Source organism: Monodon monoceros, unplaced genomic scaffold (genome assembly GCF_005190385.1).
Source record: "Monodon monoceros isolate NGI ecotype Baffin Bay Population unplaced genomic scaffold, NGI_Narwhal_1 Super_Scaffold_21, whole genome shotgun sequence".
In the NCBI taxonomy this organism is placed as follows: domain Eukaryota; kingdom Metazoa; phylum Chordata; class Mammalia; order Artiodactyla; family Monodontidae; genus Monodon; species Monodon monoceros.
This window is the reverse complement of record NW_021703778.1, coordinates 74,673,993-74,691,325: the sequence shown is the minus strand read 5'-3', so window position 1 is coordinate 74,691,325 and position 17,333 is coordinate 74,673,993. Positions and strand designations below refer to the sequence as shown.

The 17,333-nt window shown below is 36.5% G+C and overlaps 1 protein-coding gene across 2 annotated transcripts in view; it reads right to left on the bottom strand.

The window, feature by feature from the left end:
- Positions 1–17,333, bottom strand: part of ARIH1 (ariadne RBR E3 ubiquitin protein ligase 1) — a 113,787-nt gene that overhangs the window by 4,369 nt on the left and 92,085 nt on the right. The window contains exons 7-13 of one of the 2 annotated variants that reach the window (XM_029236557.1): positions 16,432–16,538; positions 13,788–13,830; positions 13,195–13,266; positions 10,120–10,250; positions 6,685–6,742; positions 1,687–1,947; positions 157–269 (exon numbers count right to left, since the gene is read on the bottom strand). In XM_029236557.1, coding sequence (XP_029092390.1) covers positions 157–269; positions 1,687–1,947; positions 6,685–6,742; positions 10,120–10,250; positions 13,195–13,266; positions 13,788–13,830; positions 16,432–16,538 — 785 coding nt within the window. The remainder of the gene's footprint in view (positions 1–156; positions 270–1,686; positions 1,948–6,684; positions 6,743–10,119; positions 10,251–13,194; positions 13,267–13,787; positions 13,831–16,431; positions 16,539–17,333) is intronic. The other variant, XM_029236558.1, reaches the window with a different exon arrangement.

The window sequence follows — 17,333 nt, the reverse complement described above, 5'->3', positions numbered from 1 at the left end:
CCCAAAGGACAGAAGCAATCTGTGAGAAACATGGCAGCTGCTCAGTTATTGAATATGCTAAACCCAAGTTTCACCATCATCTAACTTCTCCACTAAGGCATACCAGACCACCGGTGGCCGACATTTTTGTTCAACAACTACTGGAGAAAACCTTACCTGTACTTATCTTGTACTTTCTGCTTTATATCCTGCAGAGAATCTTGGGAAATATCTCGTTCAAGGTAGCCCGAGAGCACCTCTGTGGCATTCTCTAGATCTGCTTGGTTATTCTGTAAGAGGAAGAAGAATATATAGTAAATTTTGCCTTCAAAAGAAAGCTAAAAGATAAACCATCTTAGCTGCTTCCTTGATAGACTGTGGCTCAACACCAATTTTGTAATTTTCACAGGTGGTTTAACTGCACCTGTAAAGCCCTTCATCACTTTCACCCCTAACAACTTGTTTTTTCTTGTCCAGGACAATTTTTTAAACATTAAAAAACTAAAGATTTATCCATTACCTCTGGAAGAATATTAAGGACAATCTGAAAGGACATAAGAAAAAGTTTTTGGAATCTTCCAGTTCTGAAAACTGCTATTGGCTAAAGCTTGAGGAAAAATAAGAAACCCATTATTCTTTGTATCTAGCTAGATATCGACTTCTTATAAGAGAACACTGTATGGAAGATTAAAATTTTGTTATCCTTTACTACTATGGCTAGTTCTATATATTTACCCATATAAATTCCCATCTACTAGTCACTGTTATTACCCAGCCATCTATCAACATCAATGTTGCATGCATCAATTTTAAATGAGCATCTCTACTTGAAAAACCTCTACTGCTAAAAGTCCCCCTTTTAGTCATTACTTCTCCACAAAAGGCAAGCACCATATTAACTTCTAATACCATGTATTAGTTTTGCCTGAATAAAGACTTTTGAAAGAACTTACAACGTACCAGGTGTTACATAAGCATTAAACATGGATTGTCTCACTTAAACCTCTTAACATTTATAGAAAAATTATCCCCATGCTACAATAGAGATATAGACGAGGTTAAGTAATTTGCTTCAAGTCAACAGAGCTAAAAAGTGATGAAGTCAAGATTCAAATTCAGGGCTAATTCCAGAGCCTGCACACTAAATCACTAGCTGGCTAAACCACATCACTTTGAACGTAGTTTACAGCAAGAAATCTAAATTTCTTCTATCTTCCTAATAAACACGAAACTTTTTTAATTTTTTAAATTTTTATTCATTTTATTTATCTTTGGCTGCGTTGGGTCTTCGTTGCTGAGCGCGGGGCTCTCTCCAGTTGTGGCGAGCAGGGGCCACTCCTCGCCACGGTGCAGGCTCCTCATTGCAGTGGCCTCCCTGGTTGCGAAGCATGGGCTCCAGGCACGCGGGCTTCAGTAGTTGTGGCATGCGGGCTCTAGAGCGCAGGCTCAGTAGTTGTGGCACACAGGCCCAGTTAACTGCTCCGCGGCATGTGTGATCCTCCCAGACCAGGGATCAAACCGGTGTCCCCTGCACTGGCAGGCAGATTCCTTTCCACTGCGCCACCAGGGAAGCCCTTAACACTAAACTTTTAATCCACATTTTTGGGCAGAGAGTAAGCTTTAAAACTCTATATATCTTATCTATGAAAGGCAAGTAGTCCTATGACACACAGGTGGTTTTTTTCCCCACTCAGTAACTATTCCTACCTCAAAGATAATGGACTGGTTATTCTTTTTGAGGTAGAAAGCGAAGACATAAGTGTACATGAGTGTGGCACGACACTGGCAGAGGACATCAACTGCTTTCTTCAGGAACTGCACCTCAATCCAGGACATGTTGTGCTGTTGCATCTCTTCCATTTTCTGCTTCACCTGAGCATATAGTTTGTGCTCAAAGCGTAGACTCTGCATGTGGTTCATATAGCGATTACAGTAGAACAGGTACCTCTGAAGGGCTGCCCTAGATCGCTGTCCCATTAAGAAAAATTAAGGTCACATAATTATAACAAATGTATTATATATACACAAAAGCTGATATCATATTTACTGATGAAACAGTATAGGAATTTAGGCTAAAATCGGGAACAAAGAGACATCTACTGCTACCTTTGTTATTTAGTATTTTTTGAATGTCCTATAGCTGTACTTTCCAATACAGCAGCCACTAGTCACAGGTGGCTATTAAAGTAAAAAATTCAGTTCCTCAGTGTTCAACAGCCATATCGCAGTCAGTGCCTACCACGTTAGATAGTGGTAATAAAGAACATTTCCATCATTACAGAATGTTCTACTGGATAGCTCTGTTCTATGGTATGTAATTAGGTACATCAATATTTTAAAGTAGAAAACAAAAGAGAGGCAACCAGACATTATATAACACCTAATATAATGCAACAGAAACTATACAGTACCACCAGTTAAGTGTTCTGTGTTCTTTCCACACCCCTCCCCAAATCGAGTCTGAATTCAATTATCTAGAATTAACCACCAGTTTCAGGAAATTCAGGGATAGAAGAACCTATTAAATAAAACCAGGGAGTTGCAATCAGCAAATCCAGAATGTGTTAAATTCTACAAGAAAAATAACTTAGTTTCCTCAACAAATGGCAAGGGAAGAAAAACAAACCCCAAAAAAACCAAAAAACTGAAAGGACCTATAGATTAGAGGATCACATCCAACTTGTGCACCTGTATGGATCCTGATTTAAACCAACTATAAAAGAAAGTTTATGAGATAAATGGGGACCATTTGAACACTGGATAGTTGATGATATTAACAAAGTACTGCTTTAAGTATATAATATAGTATAATTATAAAATAATACAATAAATATATATACAAACATAATTATGGTACTACAGTTTTATGAAGAGTCTTTTAAAGTACATGAAGTATTACAAAAATATAAATATATATATATATAAAATATCAGGTCTAAATTTGTTTTATATTATTTATCATACTGCAAAAAGAATTCACATAGGTCTCTCCCATTATACTGTAAATCTCTAGAGGAGATACAGTTTTAAAAAAGTAATCTTGGGGGAATTCCCTGGCGGTCCAGTGGTTAGGACTCTGCTCTCACTGCCAAGGGCCCAGTTTCAATCCCTGGTGGAACTAAGATCCCACAAGCCTCAAGGCCCAGCTGGCCAAAAAAAAAAAAAAAAGTAGTCTTGTTATCTCTAGCACCTAATACGCAGAAAATGATAAATGCTTGTTAAATGCAACCACCATGGAAGGGTTTCTTACCACACATACATATTTCTTTTCTTTTACTATCACCTCCTCTTCCTCTCCTCATGCCTTAAAGCCTACTAACAGCACAGATACTACTAGGCCCTATGCTTGGTCTCTTGCTTAGAAATACTATCTCTGAACCACATAACTAGCCAATCACATGATCCAGTATCATACAACATTGAAACATCTCAAAAAACCTACACAAGCCGTATTATTTCAGCAGTCAGGTAGGTATTTAAATCAATGCTTACACGATGGAAAATTATTCCAATTATATCTAAAAATATAATATGTAGAAAATAAACTGCTTGGCATTTTATCTCCCCCCAAAGCACTAATATTTTTAAGCCTGTCAAATTCCCAAGATGAAATGGAAAACCTAAATCACATATTAAAATGTATGTTACAGGACTTAACGTGACCAGCATTTGATTTAATGTGACCAACAATTCTCAAACAGCTTGCATCACTAAAATACCTTTAAAATCAACATGAAAGAAAACCCACACCAACACTGCAAATAAGACCCATTTTTAATCAAATGCCAGAATCTGGATTGAGAAATGCAATCAGTATCCTGAAAACACTTTGGAAAAACAAACAAAATAACAACCTGACTGCTTAGAACAGAGGTAGGCAAACTCTGGCCTGTGAGTGAAATCCAGCTGCTGCCTATTTTTTGTAAACTAAGTTAACTTGGAATACTGCCATGCCCACTCTTTTAAGTCTATGGTTGAGTCAGCATTTCAAGAGCAGGGACAGAATTGAGTAATTGTAACAGAGACTATATAGTCTGCAAAGCTGAAAATATTTACTATCTGGCAACTCACAGGTCTAGTAGATAAGAAAATTCAGGGAATTCCCTGGTCAGGGAACTAAGATCCCACAAGCCTTGAGGCCCAGCTGGCCAAAAAAAAAAAAAAAAAAAAAAAAAAAGAAAGTAATCTTGTTATCTCTAGCACCTAATATGAAAAGAAAGTCTAGTAGATAAGAAAATTCAGGGAATTCCCTGGTGGTCCAGTGATAAGGACTCTCACTGCCAGGGGCCTGGGTTCGATCCCTGGTTAGGAAACTAAGATCCTGCAAGCTGCACAGTGCAGCCAAAAAAATAAATAAAAATTTAAAAAAGAAAATTCAAATGTCCACCCCTGTCATAACTGTGGCATAGTATATTAAGTCAACAACTTTCTACAACACAGGTAACATCCTTCCAAGGCACTCAAAGTACCATCTATGTTCTTTCTGTATTGTGTGCCAACCTTCTAGTACTTTTTAAGAACTACAACTCCCAGAAAACACTAGGCCTGAGTATGGAAGTAGGGGAAGTGAGGAAAGAATATGCTAGATGTGTGCAATGGTGTGCTCCATTCTGGGAGGTATGGCTCCCACTTAAATAAACAAACAAATACAGGCACTCATATGAAATTTTTCCCTGTACACCCAAAGGATCAGAAGATTCTAGTTTAGTCCAAAAGAAATGAGCTAGAAAAATAATGCATTCTAGCATCTACAACCTACACATTAGCAGGGCTTAGAAGCTATGCTCAATAATCCACCCTCCCTGTGGACCTCAGAAAGGGATTCTACCAGTACCCAAATGCAGACCAGGTAAGGCCAAGGATAACCCATATACTTTTTGTTGTCAGCAAATACCATATTCTGGCTAGATCTAACTAGACTACTCTTCATTCAGGATAAGTAAAAACTAAAAGTCTAACATGGTTATTAGGAAAAATGTAATGCAGCATAAGAGAAACAGAACAGTTCTCTATGGACTCAAAAAAAATATTATCAAAATTAGAAGAAAATTTTAGGAAAATTTATGGTCCTTCAGCAGAATTTAAAACAACTGTGACTGCTTAAAACAGAAGCAGAAAGCCATGAGGGCTAAGATTTAAAAACAAACAAACCCAAAACAGAAGGAGATGCAATGACAAACTGAGCTAAATAAAAATGCAACAGTAGAATTGATTCCAAATGGGAGGTAAGAAAAGCATGACTGTCATTGTAGAGTTCTGTATATGAAGATTACATGGGGTGATGTTTCTCAAACTGGAGTCTAAGGATGCTAGACAAAACTGGAGTAGGGATGCCAAATGATCTGGTTTAAACAGACCATGGAATGTTTAAGTATTAAAAATCTGATAATAACCTAAAGAAAACACAAACACTCCGGGCCATATGAACGAACTTATGAGAATCAACGTTTTCAGGTCTTACATTTGTGAAATGGCTAAAACTGGCATCAAGCAGGATTACTTAAACTGTACCAGAGTTGAGAATAATAAGTGATAAAAGAATATATTAATGATAAATTCTGATCAAATCAAATTTTGATGCATTGTAGGGGTGAATGTGCAATAGGTGAGATATAGAAAACTGGTGGGAGAACAAATTATCACATGGCACTTAGTAGTACGGGTAACCCTAAATTTAAAAAACCTGGTCTGACAACAGTCTATCAACAGTAATTTAATTTCAGCAAATAATTTATCTGTCAAATTAGCTTTAACTTGAGTTCCACTGGTTTTGTGGTCTTCTTGGTTTGGTTGTATAGTTGCTTAAGAGTTTACAGCTAGTTTTATGTTTAAACATAGTTAAGTCGTATTATAATAAATATAATTTAAATCAACATTGGAATCTGTGGGGGGTTTTCTTCCTCCTTTAAAAGGATCACAAATATTTTGAATGTCTGTAATATGACTGCCTAGGTTATATAAATATATTCCTTTGTATTTATGGTAATTTAAATTACAATAAATTTTAGAGAAGCATTTAAAAAGTGAAACAATAACAAACAGGTTTTGTTTTGGATTGCATCCTGGCAAGACGAGCCATTTAAAAAGATTTTTGGGGGACAACTGGGGAATTCCAACACAGAATCAATGAATGTAAGGAATGATTAAATTCCAGGATTCTACAATTATGACAGAATTATCAGGCTGAAAGGAACTAAAAGTGTTACCGAATCTAATCCACACCTAGGGTTTGAATCCCTTCTACTACAATAGTGGGTTATTTCCCTATCCAGTAAGAGGGAAATCCCTACCTCCTGAGACAGTTCATTCCAAATCAGCTCACCTAAAATCATTAGAGCTTCTTGATGAACAATGAGATAATTAATTAATTAAAAGAAGTAAGACTGCATATAAATTGCAGCAGTGCCATTTAACAAATATTGTTCTTTAGTCTCCTTGCTGGGAAGGGAAAGTCTTGATACTGAAGACTACTGAAACCTGAAAGTGTGCTAGATTAATTTTAAAAATGCAAACAAACTTATAAATAGGAATACTCCTGATATGCATTTTGCATAAGATCCCCTCTCTACAGGTACACAGATACCCAGTATTTACTGGAGTGTCATTTCAACAAATCTTTCAGAACTGAACACTCCAGCTAAATCATTCCCTCATCAACAAAAAGTGCATATTCCTGTTCAACTGTTTGAAAATAAATGTACTTACCTCCTGAGCATCTCTTGCTGCCTTTGCATCATCCTCATTATAGCGGTTACAGTTGTACCTTAAAGTAAGTGAAGAGGATTCCATAAAGCCATAAATCAATGAAAAGGGAACAAATCACAGAATTTTAGCCTGGATTTAGAGATTACTTAGAACCAATACTCTCCTTTACACAGATAAACTGAGGCGCAAAAAAACAAACAAACACCCCTAGTGTTTGAATCCTTTCCATAATAGTGTGTCAGTTCTCTACTAGTAACAGGCAGTTCTCCACCTCCTGAGGCAGTCCATTCAATTCAGCTTACCGATAATCATTAGAAAACAGTTATTCTAGAACTTCCACTTACCAACTGTAGTTTGAACTTCTAATTCAATTTTTGAAGAAAGAGATCACCTCATCTCCTAGGTTGTCTGTTACTCAGCCAAATATTCCCAGTTTTTCCAGAATTACTCACCTTATTTTCACTTGTATACACACCAAAGAAAACCAACTGCTATGTAACAGGTACTGTGCTATGTGCTTTATATGCTATTACAGTTTACAAGAATCACTGAATCTTCCTAGAGAGGTCAGCTCAGAGTGGAGATGTATAAAACTGGCACTTCCCTTGTTCCTCTGTTTTCTTTTATGGGAACCTACATTACAGGAGCAGCTGATGTATACGGAGTGTTAACTACATACCATCCAACTTACTAAGGACTTCAACTGTACTATCACGTTTAATCCCCTCAAGCACCTTATGAAATATTATCCTCATTGAGCAGATGAAGATAAGCAACATATTTAAGGTCACAAAAATAGAGCTTCAGAGATGGAAACTAAACTTATGCCCATCTGGCAACTGAGGCCCATGCTCTTAACTAGTGAGTTCATGTCTTCAGAGTCTTTTAACAGTAATCTTCTTAGAAGAATTTTGAATTTAATGTAAATCTTGTTAAACTGGATTCATTATTCCAGCTTGCCAAGTCCTTCAGGATTATAATGGTTTATATAGTCAATATCCCTCTTTGATGTTACCCCAAAATGTATACAAGATTCTTATACTAGTTTAAGAAAATCATTAGTACAACTGACCAGAAAAGCAGTATATAGTTGAGGTGAATAAAAAAATGAGGACAAAGCCTTTCAGCAAACCTTTAAAGCGTTCCACTAGAAGGCACAAACCTATTATCTGTACTCCAAGAAATGGTCATTCAATTAATCCTAAACCTCCCTGTCTGTATTCACAGCCTAGGCCACAAACCTCTCAGTCCACAATGAAATACCTTGCTGAAATCTACCAAACATTCCTTAATCCATCAACCTAATAATACCATTTGATTCTGGAATTTCACATAAGAGAAAAACTAAGTTATACAGTTCATATGCAGCTTGTGGAATCAGAAATTTTGGAAATTTGGGATTACATTCTGTCTGCTCTCAATCTCTGGTACCTTTCCATTTTCCGTAAGTACTCAGAAATAACCAACAATGGCTCACTGATCTCATCTTGAAGTTTTTAAAGTAACCCAGATCACAAATCATCTGAGTCAGGAGACTTATTAATTTCCCCCAGCCTGGGTTATAATCCTCTTTTACCAATAATTACTCTACTCAAGTTAGCCCAAAGACTGCCTCTTCTTGCCCTCTACTGGTCAGCTATTAACACCTCTTCTTTCTATCTGATACATCCTTTTATACTTTCCTTTTGATATTTTCAGATACTTTTAAGCCTCAAGTCATTCTGGGCTTTAATCTGCCAACATTAAGAATTTTAAGGCCAAGAAAGCAAGCAGGGCCCACCTACACTTCTAACTCAGATGACTGATAGTGCTACTTGGAATGCTTTTTTGAAGATTTCTGAGGCACTTTCAGATTTAAACAAGAAAGCACAGCATGATATACCTGCAATGTTAAAGACACAGGCAACATTTCTGACACCCCTGGTCCAGGCCATTCTTCATTCTTCTGTATCCATCATATGTTTTGTACCCTTTCCATTTTTCAATACAGCTCACTGAAAATTTGAGTTGTGATCAGAGATTTCCTTACACACACACAGAGTCTCTTTAATATCTCTTTCCTATTCCCTCTCTCCTTCACTAGGCTTGTTTAAATAAATTTGAGTGAATTTAGTTTCCAGGAACACTCTAATCCTCCAGTTTGACCTCCTAAAGCCTAGAGTACCTATACCCCAAATACCTTTCCTTGGCTCTGACAGTGGTAAAATCACTTTCTTTACTTCTATCTAAGCAATTAGTTTTTACCTGGTTCAGAATTAATTTCAGACAAATAATCCCTCTTACTATTCCTCTAATTAATGAATCTAAAAGGGAAGACTTGCCACTGTCTTAAGTTCAGATCCTCCTCATCTTGTCTTGAACTTGCAATTTCTTCCCCTCCCACCCACGCTCTACAAAGCAGTCACAACGTCCAGATAACGTATGTAAGTAAAACATATAATACAGAACCTTCTCATCTGAACTACGGATCTAATCTTGTCACTCCCAGTTAAAATCCTTCTGATAATGTCCAAACTACTTTAGGTCCCAGCCTACTTTCTCTTTTCCTATTCCCCACAATTTGAGCGGCCACACACTCAACACCAATAGGAGACAGGCAAGTAATACAAATGAATGAAACAGGCAATTTGCATACTATAACACCCAGAAATATTTCCACTTTTACCGGGAGATGTGCTAGCTCCCATTTTTCTCATTTTGAGAAAAATGCATCAAGGCATCCTCAATCTAACTTGCATTTTTCCCAAATTGATAAGAAACGTACTTGGAACAAAGGTATATATTGCTACCAAATGTGACTAGTGCCATCATGATATATGAAAATGCCAATAAGCTCCGGTCTTGGGAAAACAAACTGCAAAGTAAAGGCTCCATCTAAAGGCTACTAATCGATTCCAGGTGATTTCTGCCAAACAGAAATGCAGGCCTGTTCCTATGTTTCAAAGAGAGGCTAAAAATCTGTATTGCACTGGGCAATTTTTCCAATTTTTAAAGTTGGAACAAATTTTTTGTCTAATGGCGGTGCAAGGTAACTAAATCACAACTGTGGAAGGGGTTTTGCCAAGTCTCTTAGTTTTCAACTATTATCTAGAAAGACATATTAGACAATGCAACTCTTTTCTGGATAAGTCATGTACTTTCACATCATTCTACCATTGTTCATGCGGCTCTTTTTGCCCTGTTATTCCTACCACTTTTTAAACAAATGAACCCTTAGTCCTCCTTGAAGTTCAACTCAACTGTTATATGATCTGTGAGATAAGCCTTATTAATCCCTCTCTCTGGATATCTTGCATATACTTTTAACACTGATCACACACTGTATTCATTTATCTAGATGGTGATTTTCATGAGGTAGAAACCTTATTCATAATATGTGGCAGATATATCACATACTTATGTGAACATGTTCTTCCCTTCATTTCCCCAACCTACCAGGCAGATCCATGTGGTTCCCAAGGGCCAAGACACACCCAGCAAAACTCTGCTTTACAGTTCTGGTTACGACAGACCATGTGATTACAACCGCCATCCTTCTCAATTGTGACATGGCATTTGGGACATTCCTATGAAGAGAAACTATAAAGTTGGTGTCAATGCTACACTGAGGAGAAGCCAGTTTTAGATTTGGTTTATTTTAAATACCACATTTATTGTGATTAATACATGTAAAGCACTCAGTGTCAAACACTTAATAAGTACCATTGAAAATGAGTTATTATTACTGGCTATTAACAACTTAAGGATTTGTTTTAGTGGGGTTGGGAGACAAAAACATTTTAAGTACTTTTAACCAAACACATACTAATAATAGTTTTATGGGAGGTTAAACATTTTCTCCATGTAAATATAATATATCCTTCCAGTGTCATCTAGAAATAATCATTGAGTACTTCCTGTATCCCACACACTGTACTCAGTGTTTTATATGCATTAACTCACAATCTTTATAGTGGCCCTACTCCTATTTCCATCTGTCAGATGAATAAACTAAGAGAATTTTAAAGAAACTAGTCCAAGGTCACACAGGTAGCAAACGGTAGAGTCAGGATACAAACCCAAGCAATTTGGCCTCAGGAATCAGGCAAGCAAGATTGGTAAATTCTTTCTGTGGCTACTGAATTTCTCAACTTTCTTGTGGTCCATTTACAATTGTGCTACAGAGATCACTTTTCTTTTTTCCAAGACTGTATCATTTTCTGGGTTGGTAATGAGCCAAAGTTATTACCCTGCAGGCACTTTTTTTTTCTCTTGAAAAATCTAGAAAATTAAACTTACTCATTATTTTTAATAAAACTATAAGACGTAAAGCTTGGATTTTGTTGTACATTTTTGTATCTGACATCTGTTGCTCCCATAACGGGGCGAGAGTATCACCCATTATACTGCTTGCAATTCAGCTACTGTGAACAGACTACACTACCCATAAACTATAGTAATTCAATAGGTCAATACAGCAATATTTAATTATACATTTTCAATCAAATTTTTGAAGTCACTCACATAAAAACATACTACATTTTCCCAAAGAAGCAAATTCCAGGCCTAACATATCTGTTTCATTCTATATTTCTTAGCTATAATTAACTAATTAGTATTAATTTCTTAATATACCAACAATCTGCAAATCCTTTAAAAAAGCTAATAAAAAAAATAAGCTTCGGAAATGTCTCAGGAGAAAAACTCCTCAGTTTCATCTCAAAACTGCCAAGTAGATAAATCTGTTATTACAAATTGCCATTCTTGCTTAATATCCTACCTTCTAAACAAACTCAAAACATATTCAAGCCTATACTCCCTATTTTAAACATCTTGGGGATTTAGAGTATTTGGAGATTTTTCTAGATGCCGAAAGAGGGCTACAGTTTAATCAAACTACTTAGGGAAAATATAACTGCCCTATTCTAAATACTAGTTTGAAAGCAGATTCTGGGATTTTAATGAACATTTCTGGTGGGGAAATCTTCAATTTTTGAAAAAGAATGCTTGGCTACCAGGAAAGTTTTAAAAAAGCAACCACTTCCTGACATTATAGTTAGGTTTTTTTGAGTGCCATAAGGAATGTTTATCATGATGGTTTTAAAGAGCACAGAAATATCAACTTCAAAACTACATTCCTCAAAGATGTGGCCATTTGTTTTATGCCACAGGACTCACTGTTTTACTGCTGATGCTTTCTGGGAGATAGAAATGTATACATATATTTTAATCTTTTTGGGTAGAGCAGAGTACTAATGGTATAAAATCATGTGCTGGCCTTCATCATTTAAGCACTCATTCTTATCAGTATCCTGAGACTGAATGATGGAAGAGTGCAAAGCTGTAACTAACTCTGGTCAAACAACTCAACAGTCTTTAAAACATCATCTTCATATATGAAAGACAATAATAAAAATGAATAGCCCATGAATAGCCCTATTATCCATCACCCAAGTCACTTCCTATACGAATAGGATGTAAGATTGAACGTTTACACAATTTTCTACTAAGAAATTAGCTGGGGGGCTTCCCTGGTGGCGCAGTGGTTGAGAGTCCGCCTGCCGATGCAGGGGACACGGGTTCGTGCCCCGGTCCGGGAAGATCCCACATGCCGCGGAGCGGCTGGGCCCGTGAGCCATGGCCGCTGAGCCTGCGCGTCCGGAGCCTGTGCTCCGCAACGGGAGAGGCCACAACAGTGAGAGGCCCGAGTACCACAAAAAAAAGAAAAAAAAAGAAAAAAAAAAGAAATTAGCTGGGTACACAGTTCGGATTCAAATGCTTACTTAATACTTAGTGATAGAAAAGAAGGGTGCTCAAGATTATCTGCATTTGTAAGACATTCATCTAGGGTTAAAGAAGTGGTTCATGGCATAAAGATACTGAATTCTGAAACTAGTATCATGACCAATGTTATTCAAAAAATAAAAACCAAAAAACCAAGGATACTCATATTACCCCAAAGCTTCTATTTCTCGGGATTCAAGTCTCTTAATAAATCATATTTTGGAAGTTTAACATGTTAAACTTGTTAAGCCCAATTCAGTTACATAATAAGAAGTTACTCGGTTATTCTAACTGAACACTGCCCTAAAGAATGACTCCTTAGAAGTTAAACCCTGGGGATTTTAAAAGACAGAAATATAGCCTAGTTAAAAAAAAAAAAAAAAAAAAGCTAGGTGGAAAAAAACTCTATAATACATTTGTATACTAAAAGGCAGCCAAGAACAGTATGCAAAGATATTATCAAACCCCAGGGTAGAAAAATTATCAACTACTGCTTTTCTGATAGAAGAAAACTTCTACAGCAGAGTACCGTGCATATTGCACTATAGTAATCAATAAAATAAACTCAAACAGTAAAACAAAGGCAAATTATTAATAGGCAATAATTCTGAAAATAAAAAGTAAATCTTAATCAAGAAAAAGGTAAAACAAGGCCCTTTATTAGGTAAACTTACTACTTTTGCTAATGCTGATACACCTATCCTTATCCGTTTCAATACCAAGAGTTTACTGAAGGAAAATACCAACCTTTGTGTTGGCTGCAATCCAATTAGAGGTTTCACTGTCATCATCACACTTTTTAATCCACTTCTTCAACCACTGTTTGAAAACAGGAACCGTTTTCAGTACAACAGAAGACTCAAGGATAGCAAATTACATCAACACTTAAATACAGTCAAGCTTAAATGTAAAAACGAAAGGATAAGACTATCACTGGGTTTACTACCTTTTAAACCAAGAAATCCTGTGATTCTCATATCTAGTCCAGGTACATAAAAAAATCAACCAAAGGAGAACTTTCTCTGGCTGAAGCTAAGTGGGGAACCTAGAGCTCAAGGAGAGGCACAGCTGCAAGGTGCGTCATTCCCCTTAGCTAATTACAAAGCCTTCCAAGGGAGGTGCCTTAACCCTCATTATCTTGATAATAATCAGGAGATGACTTTATTCCTAAGGAATGTTCCCTGAATACTTGCAAAGATCACCTGAAATAAAAAGGGCAAAATACTATCTTCCATTTACTAATGAATAAATAACAAACTTGTGGGCTGTGGCCTTCAGTCATTAAGTCTTAGAAGTACTCTACTACCTTATTTAAAAATGCAAATGCCAGGCAAACTCACCTTACATTTAACAGGGTCATGCCAATTTTCTCCACAGTTAAAGCTGTTAAGTGACACAAGAGTTAAAAGAATTAAGTCCTACCTACTGTAAGTAAAGTAAACAAACAACTTCATGCTTTACAGTTCCTCAATACTTTCACCAGTTTCTAGTGACTGCAAAATACAAGGACAGGAACCATGCCTGTTTTATTCTACAGTAAATTTTTTAGCATTTAGTACTGGGACCAACACATATTTGGGTGTCTGTGTGTGAAATGAGGAATGACTTGTAAGCATGAAGACATTCTATGATGACAATTTCATAATAGATGACTATTTAAATAGCTACCAAACTGTAAAGACAATAAAATCAGTATAGTTAGATTTGTATTTTTCTGATAGTTTTTAATATGTATAATTCCTTGCTGCAACCACTATCTAACTGAAACCAAAATGAAATCATGTTCAATAATTTGAATTTAAATTTCAACCAACACTTGCCATAGGCATATATTAAATATTTTATTTAACACTCCAAATGAAGAGTTAAAGAATGACTTTGTAGGGTAATTCTATACTTTAGTACTAATGCACAGTAAGCAATATGTGGGAAGCAAACAAGTCATATCTCTGCATGATCCAAACAAATGAATCTCAGCCAGTAGAGATAAATTGTACCAAACAAGGTATAAAGCAAAAGACTATGTCTACATATTCTCTCAAACTATATTAATTGCTAATCCCTTTCTGTTTTCTAGGCACATGGTATATACATTTGTTTAAAAAGTATACATTAAGAATAAACACAAATTCTTGTGAAAAAGTAACCATGGTATGGCTGATTAATTAGCTAATCAAGTAATTTGGGAATGCTAAAAATCCCTTGCAAATAAGAAGAATAAAGTGCTACATCAGTTTAAATGAAGTCAGGATAATGGTTACTTCTGGAGATGAACATGGTGAATGGAATGGAGAAGGGAACATCAAGAAGCTTCAAATGGGGCTTCCCTGGTGGCGCAGTGGTTGAGAGTCCACCTGCCAATGCAGGGGACACGGGTTCGTGCCCGGTCCGGGAAGATCCCACATGCCACAGAGCGGCTGGGCCCGTGAGCCATGGCCGCTGAGCCTGCGCGTCCGGAGCCTGTGCTCCGCAACGGGAGAGGCCACAACAGTGAGAGGCCCACGTACCGCAAAAAAAAAAGAAGCTTCAAATGTACCTGTCAGGTTTTATTTCTAGACAAAAACAAACAAAATAATGACTCTGATTAAGCTGGGTTATAACTATGTAAGTACTCGTTATTCTCTATACTTAAGTCTGTATTTGAAATATTTCATACTAAAAGTATATTTGAAACTAGGTAAGGAATCAGACTCTACCCTCTGTCTACAGGGTAAACTCTGAAACAATAATGCATATTTAATCTTTACCAAAATAGCATGTATTTTACATAAATTTAATCTCTATGAGTTTACCTACTCTTTTTGGAAATATTTAGTATTAATGATGTATATGTCTAATTCTATAGATGTTTGGAGAAAAAAAAAGAATGATATGGAATACCAATAAAATGCTTATTTGTTAGTTACAGAGCCCCCTGGCTTGACTGGCTTCTTATTCCTAAAAGATCCATAAGGGAATGGAAGATCATCTTCACTCTCTAATACGTGACATTGGAAATTCCCTGCTAAACTGAACCTAAAATTCAAAGGCTAAAGAGTATGCTATAGCACTCCCAGGAATCCAGGTTACCAAGAAAGCTGTGGCCAGGGGCCCCATAGAAGAACTCTTAGTTAAAGAAAGCACATCAACTAAGTTTTATCTTTCCAAATTTTCTGCATATTTCTAGGAATAAGATTAAACTTGTCAGAATAAAGGAAATTAAAAACAAAACAAGGGCTTCCCTGGTGGCGCAGTGGTTGAGAGTCCGCCTACCGATGCAGGGGACACGGGTTCGTGACCCGGTCTGGGAAGATCCCACATGCCGCGGAGCGGCTGGGCCCGTGAGCCATGGCCGCTAAGCCTGCGCGTCTGGAGCCTGTGCTCGGCAACGGGGGAGGCCACAACAGTGAGAGGCCCGCGTACCGCAAAAATAAATAAAAAATAAAAACAAAACAAAACACCTAACTATGTATTTTATTTCCTAAGAGAGAACCTGAAAACAGATCAAGAGCTATAAGGGAACCAAACATAATTTGACAAAATAAGCAGTCAATCAGAAATGAGAAGAACTTCTAAAATTTACAATAAATAATGTAATAATAAATATAAAACAGATAAACTTGAAAAAAAAAGAAATGAGAAGAACTGAGTTTTTGTCCCAGATCTTTAAATTTGCTGCCATATACGTTCCACTGGAGCACACAAGAGAATGTGATTACAGCCGCATTTTTTTTCCCATAAGAAAATAAATCCAAAAGTTAGAGCAACAAAGAGGAAAAACTATCTTAAGATGTGACTTTTTAATCTAATTTTTATTTAAAAGAAATACAAAGTATTTAAAGTCAACATCACCCACCTACCTCAGATAAAGAATATTTTCTACTATTTTTTTTCTTTTTCTTTTTTTAAAATTGGGGTATAGTTGCTTTTTTTCTACTATTTTACTAACAAAAATAAATAGAAAAGCTATGTGCACTACTCCAATTTAGGAAATCACTTGCTTACCAAAACTGGCGCCCACATTTGCAGCGAACAGGTTTAGCATCAGGATATTGGACTTTAACAACATGGTGGCAATCTGGGGCAGGACACCACTTTAACAGTCGATTGCACTGAAATACAAGTTGGAACATAAAAAATGACAGCAAATTAAATCATGATGCAAGATTTTCCAGTACACCATGCAATTATTTATACTACTTCCTCACTATCACAAAGTGGGGATGGTGTCACTGACACAAAAAAACCTGCCACCAATACCTAGTCTCCTACAGCAATGCTTTTGGACGTACTGTTCTTCTAAGATTATACATCCCCTGAAGACCTGGTATTATAAAATATATAACCTAACTCTTATTCTATCTTCAAAATCCCACTGAAAACTTTAAAATAAATGATCACCATTATGTGATCATTAACAAGCATCAATTTGTCTATGGTTCTATTTCAGGGCAATTTTAAAAGATACAAGAAAATAAGATACACTTCTACTTAGGGAAGGCGTTTACATGCTATAGAATAGTATGAAACAAGCTGAGGGATACATGTGGAATTTCTCTCTTTGACCATAGAAAGCTCTTCTAAGAACAAAAGCCAGTGCCTAAACCCCAGCAAAGATTCCATTTTAATTCATCAAAAGAAATATAACTTTTGAAGTATTTTTATTATGAGACAAAACATGGCTCAAGGAAGTCCATCAGAACTCAAGTTTATTGACCATTTCAAAAAATATACTATTCCTAAAAAATGCTATTTTCTAGAAGATCTGACCTTCAGTTTAATCTCTAATAAAAATTAAAATTACATTCTAGAACTGAAATACCAAGTTACACTGGTGCTCTTGTACAGGGGCTGGCAAACTTCTTTCACATAGAGCCAGAAAGTAGAGATATTTGGCTCCGTGGGCC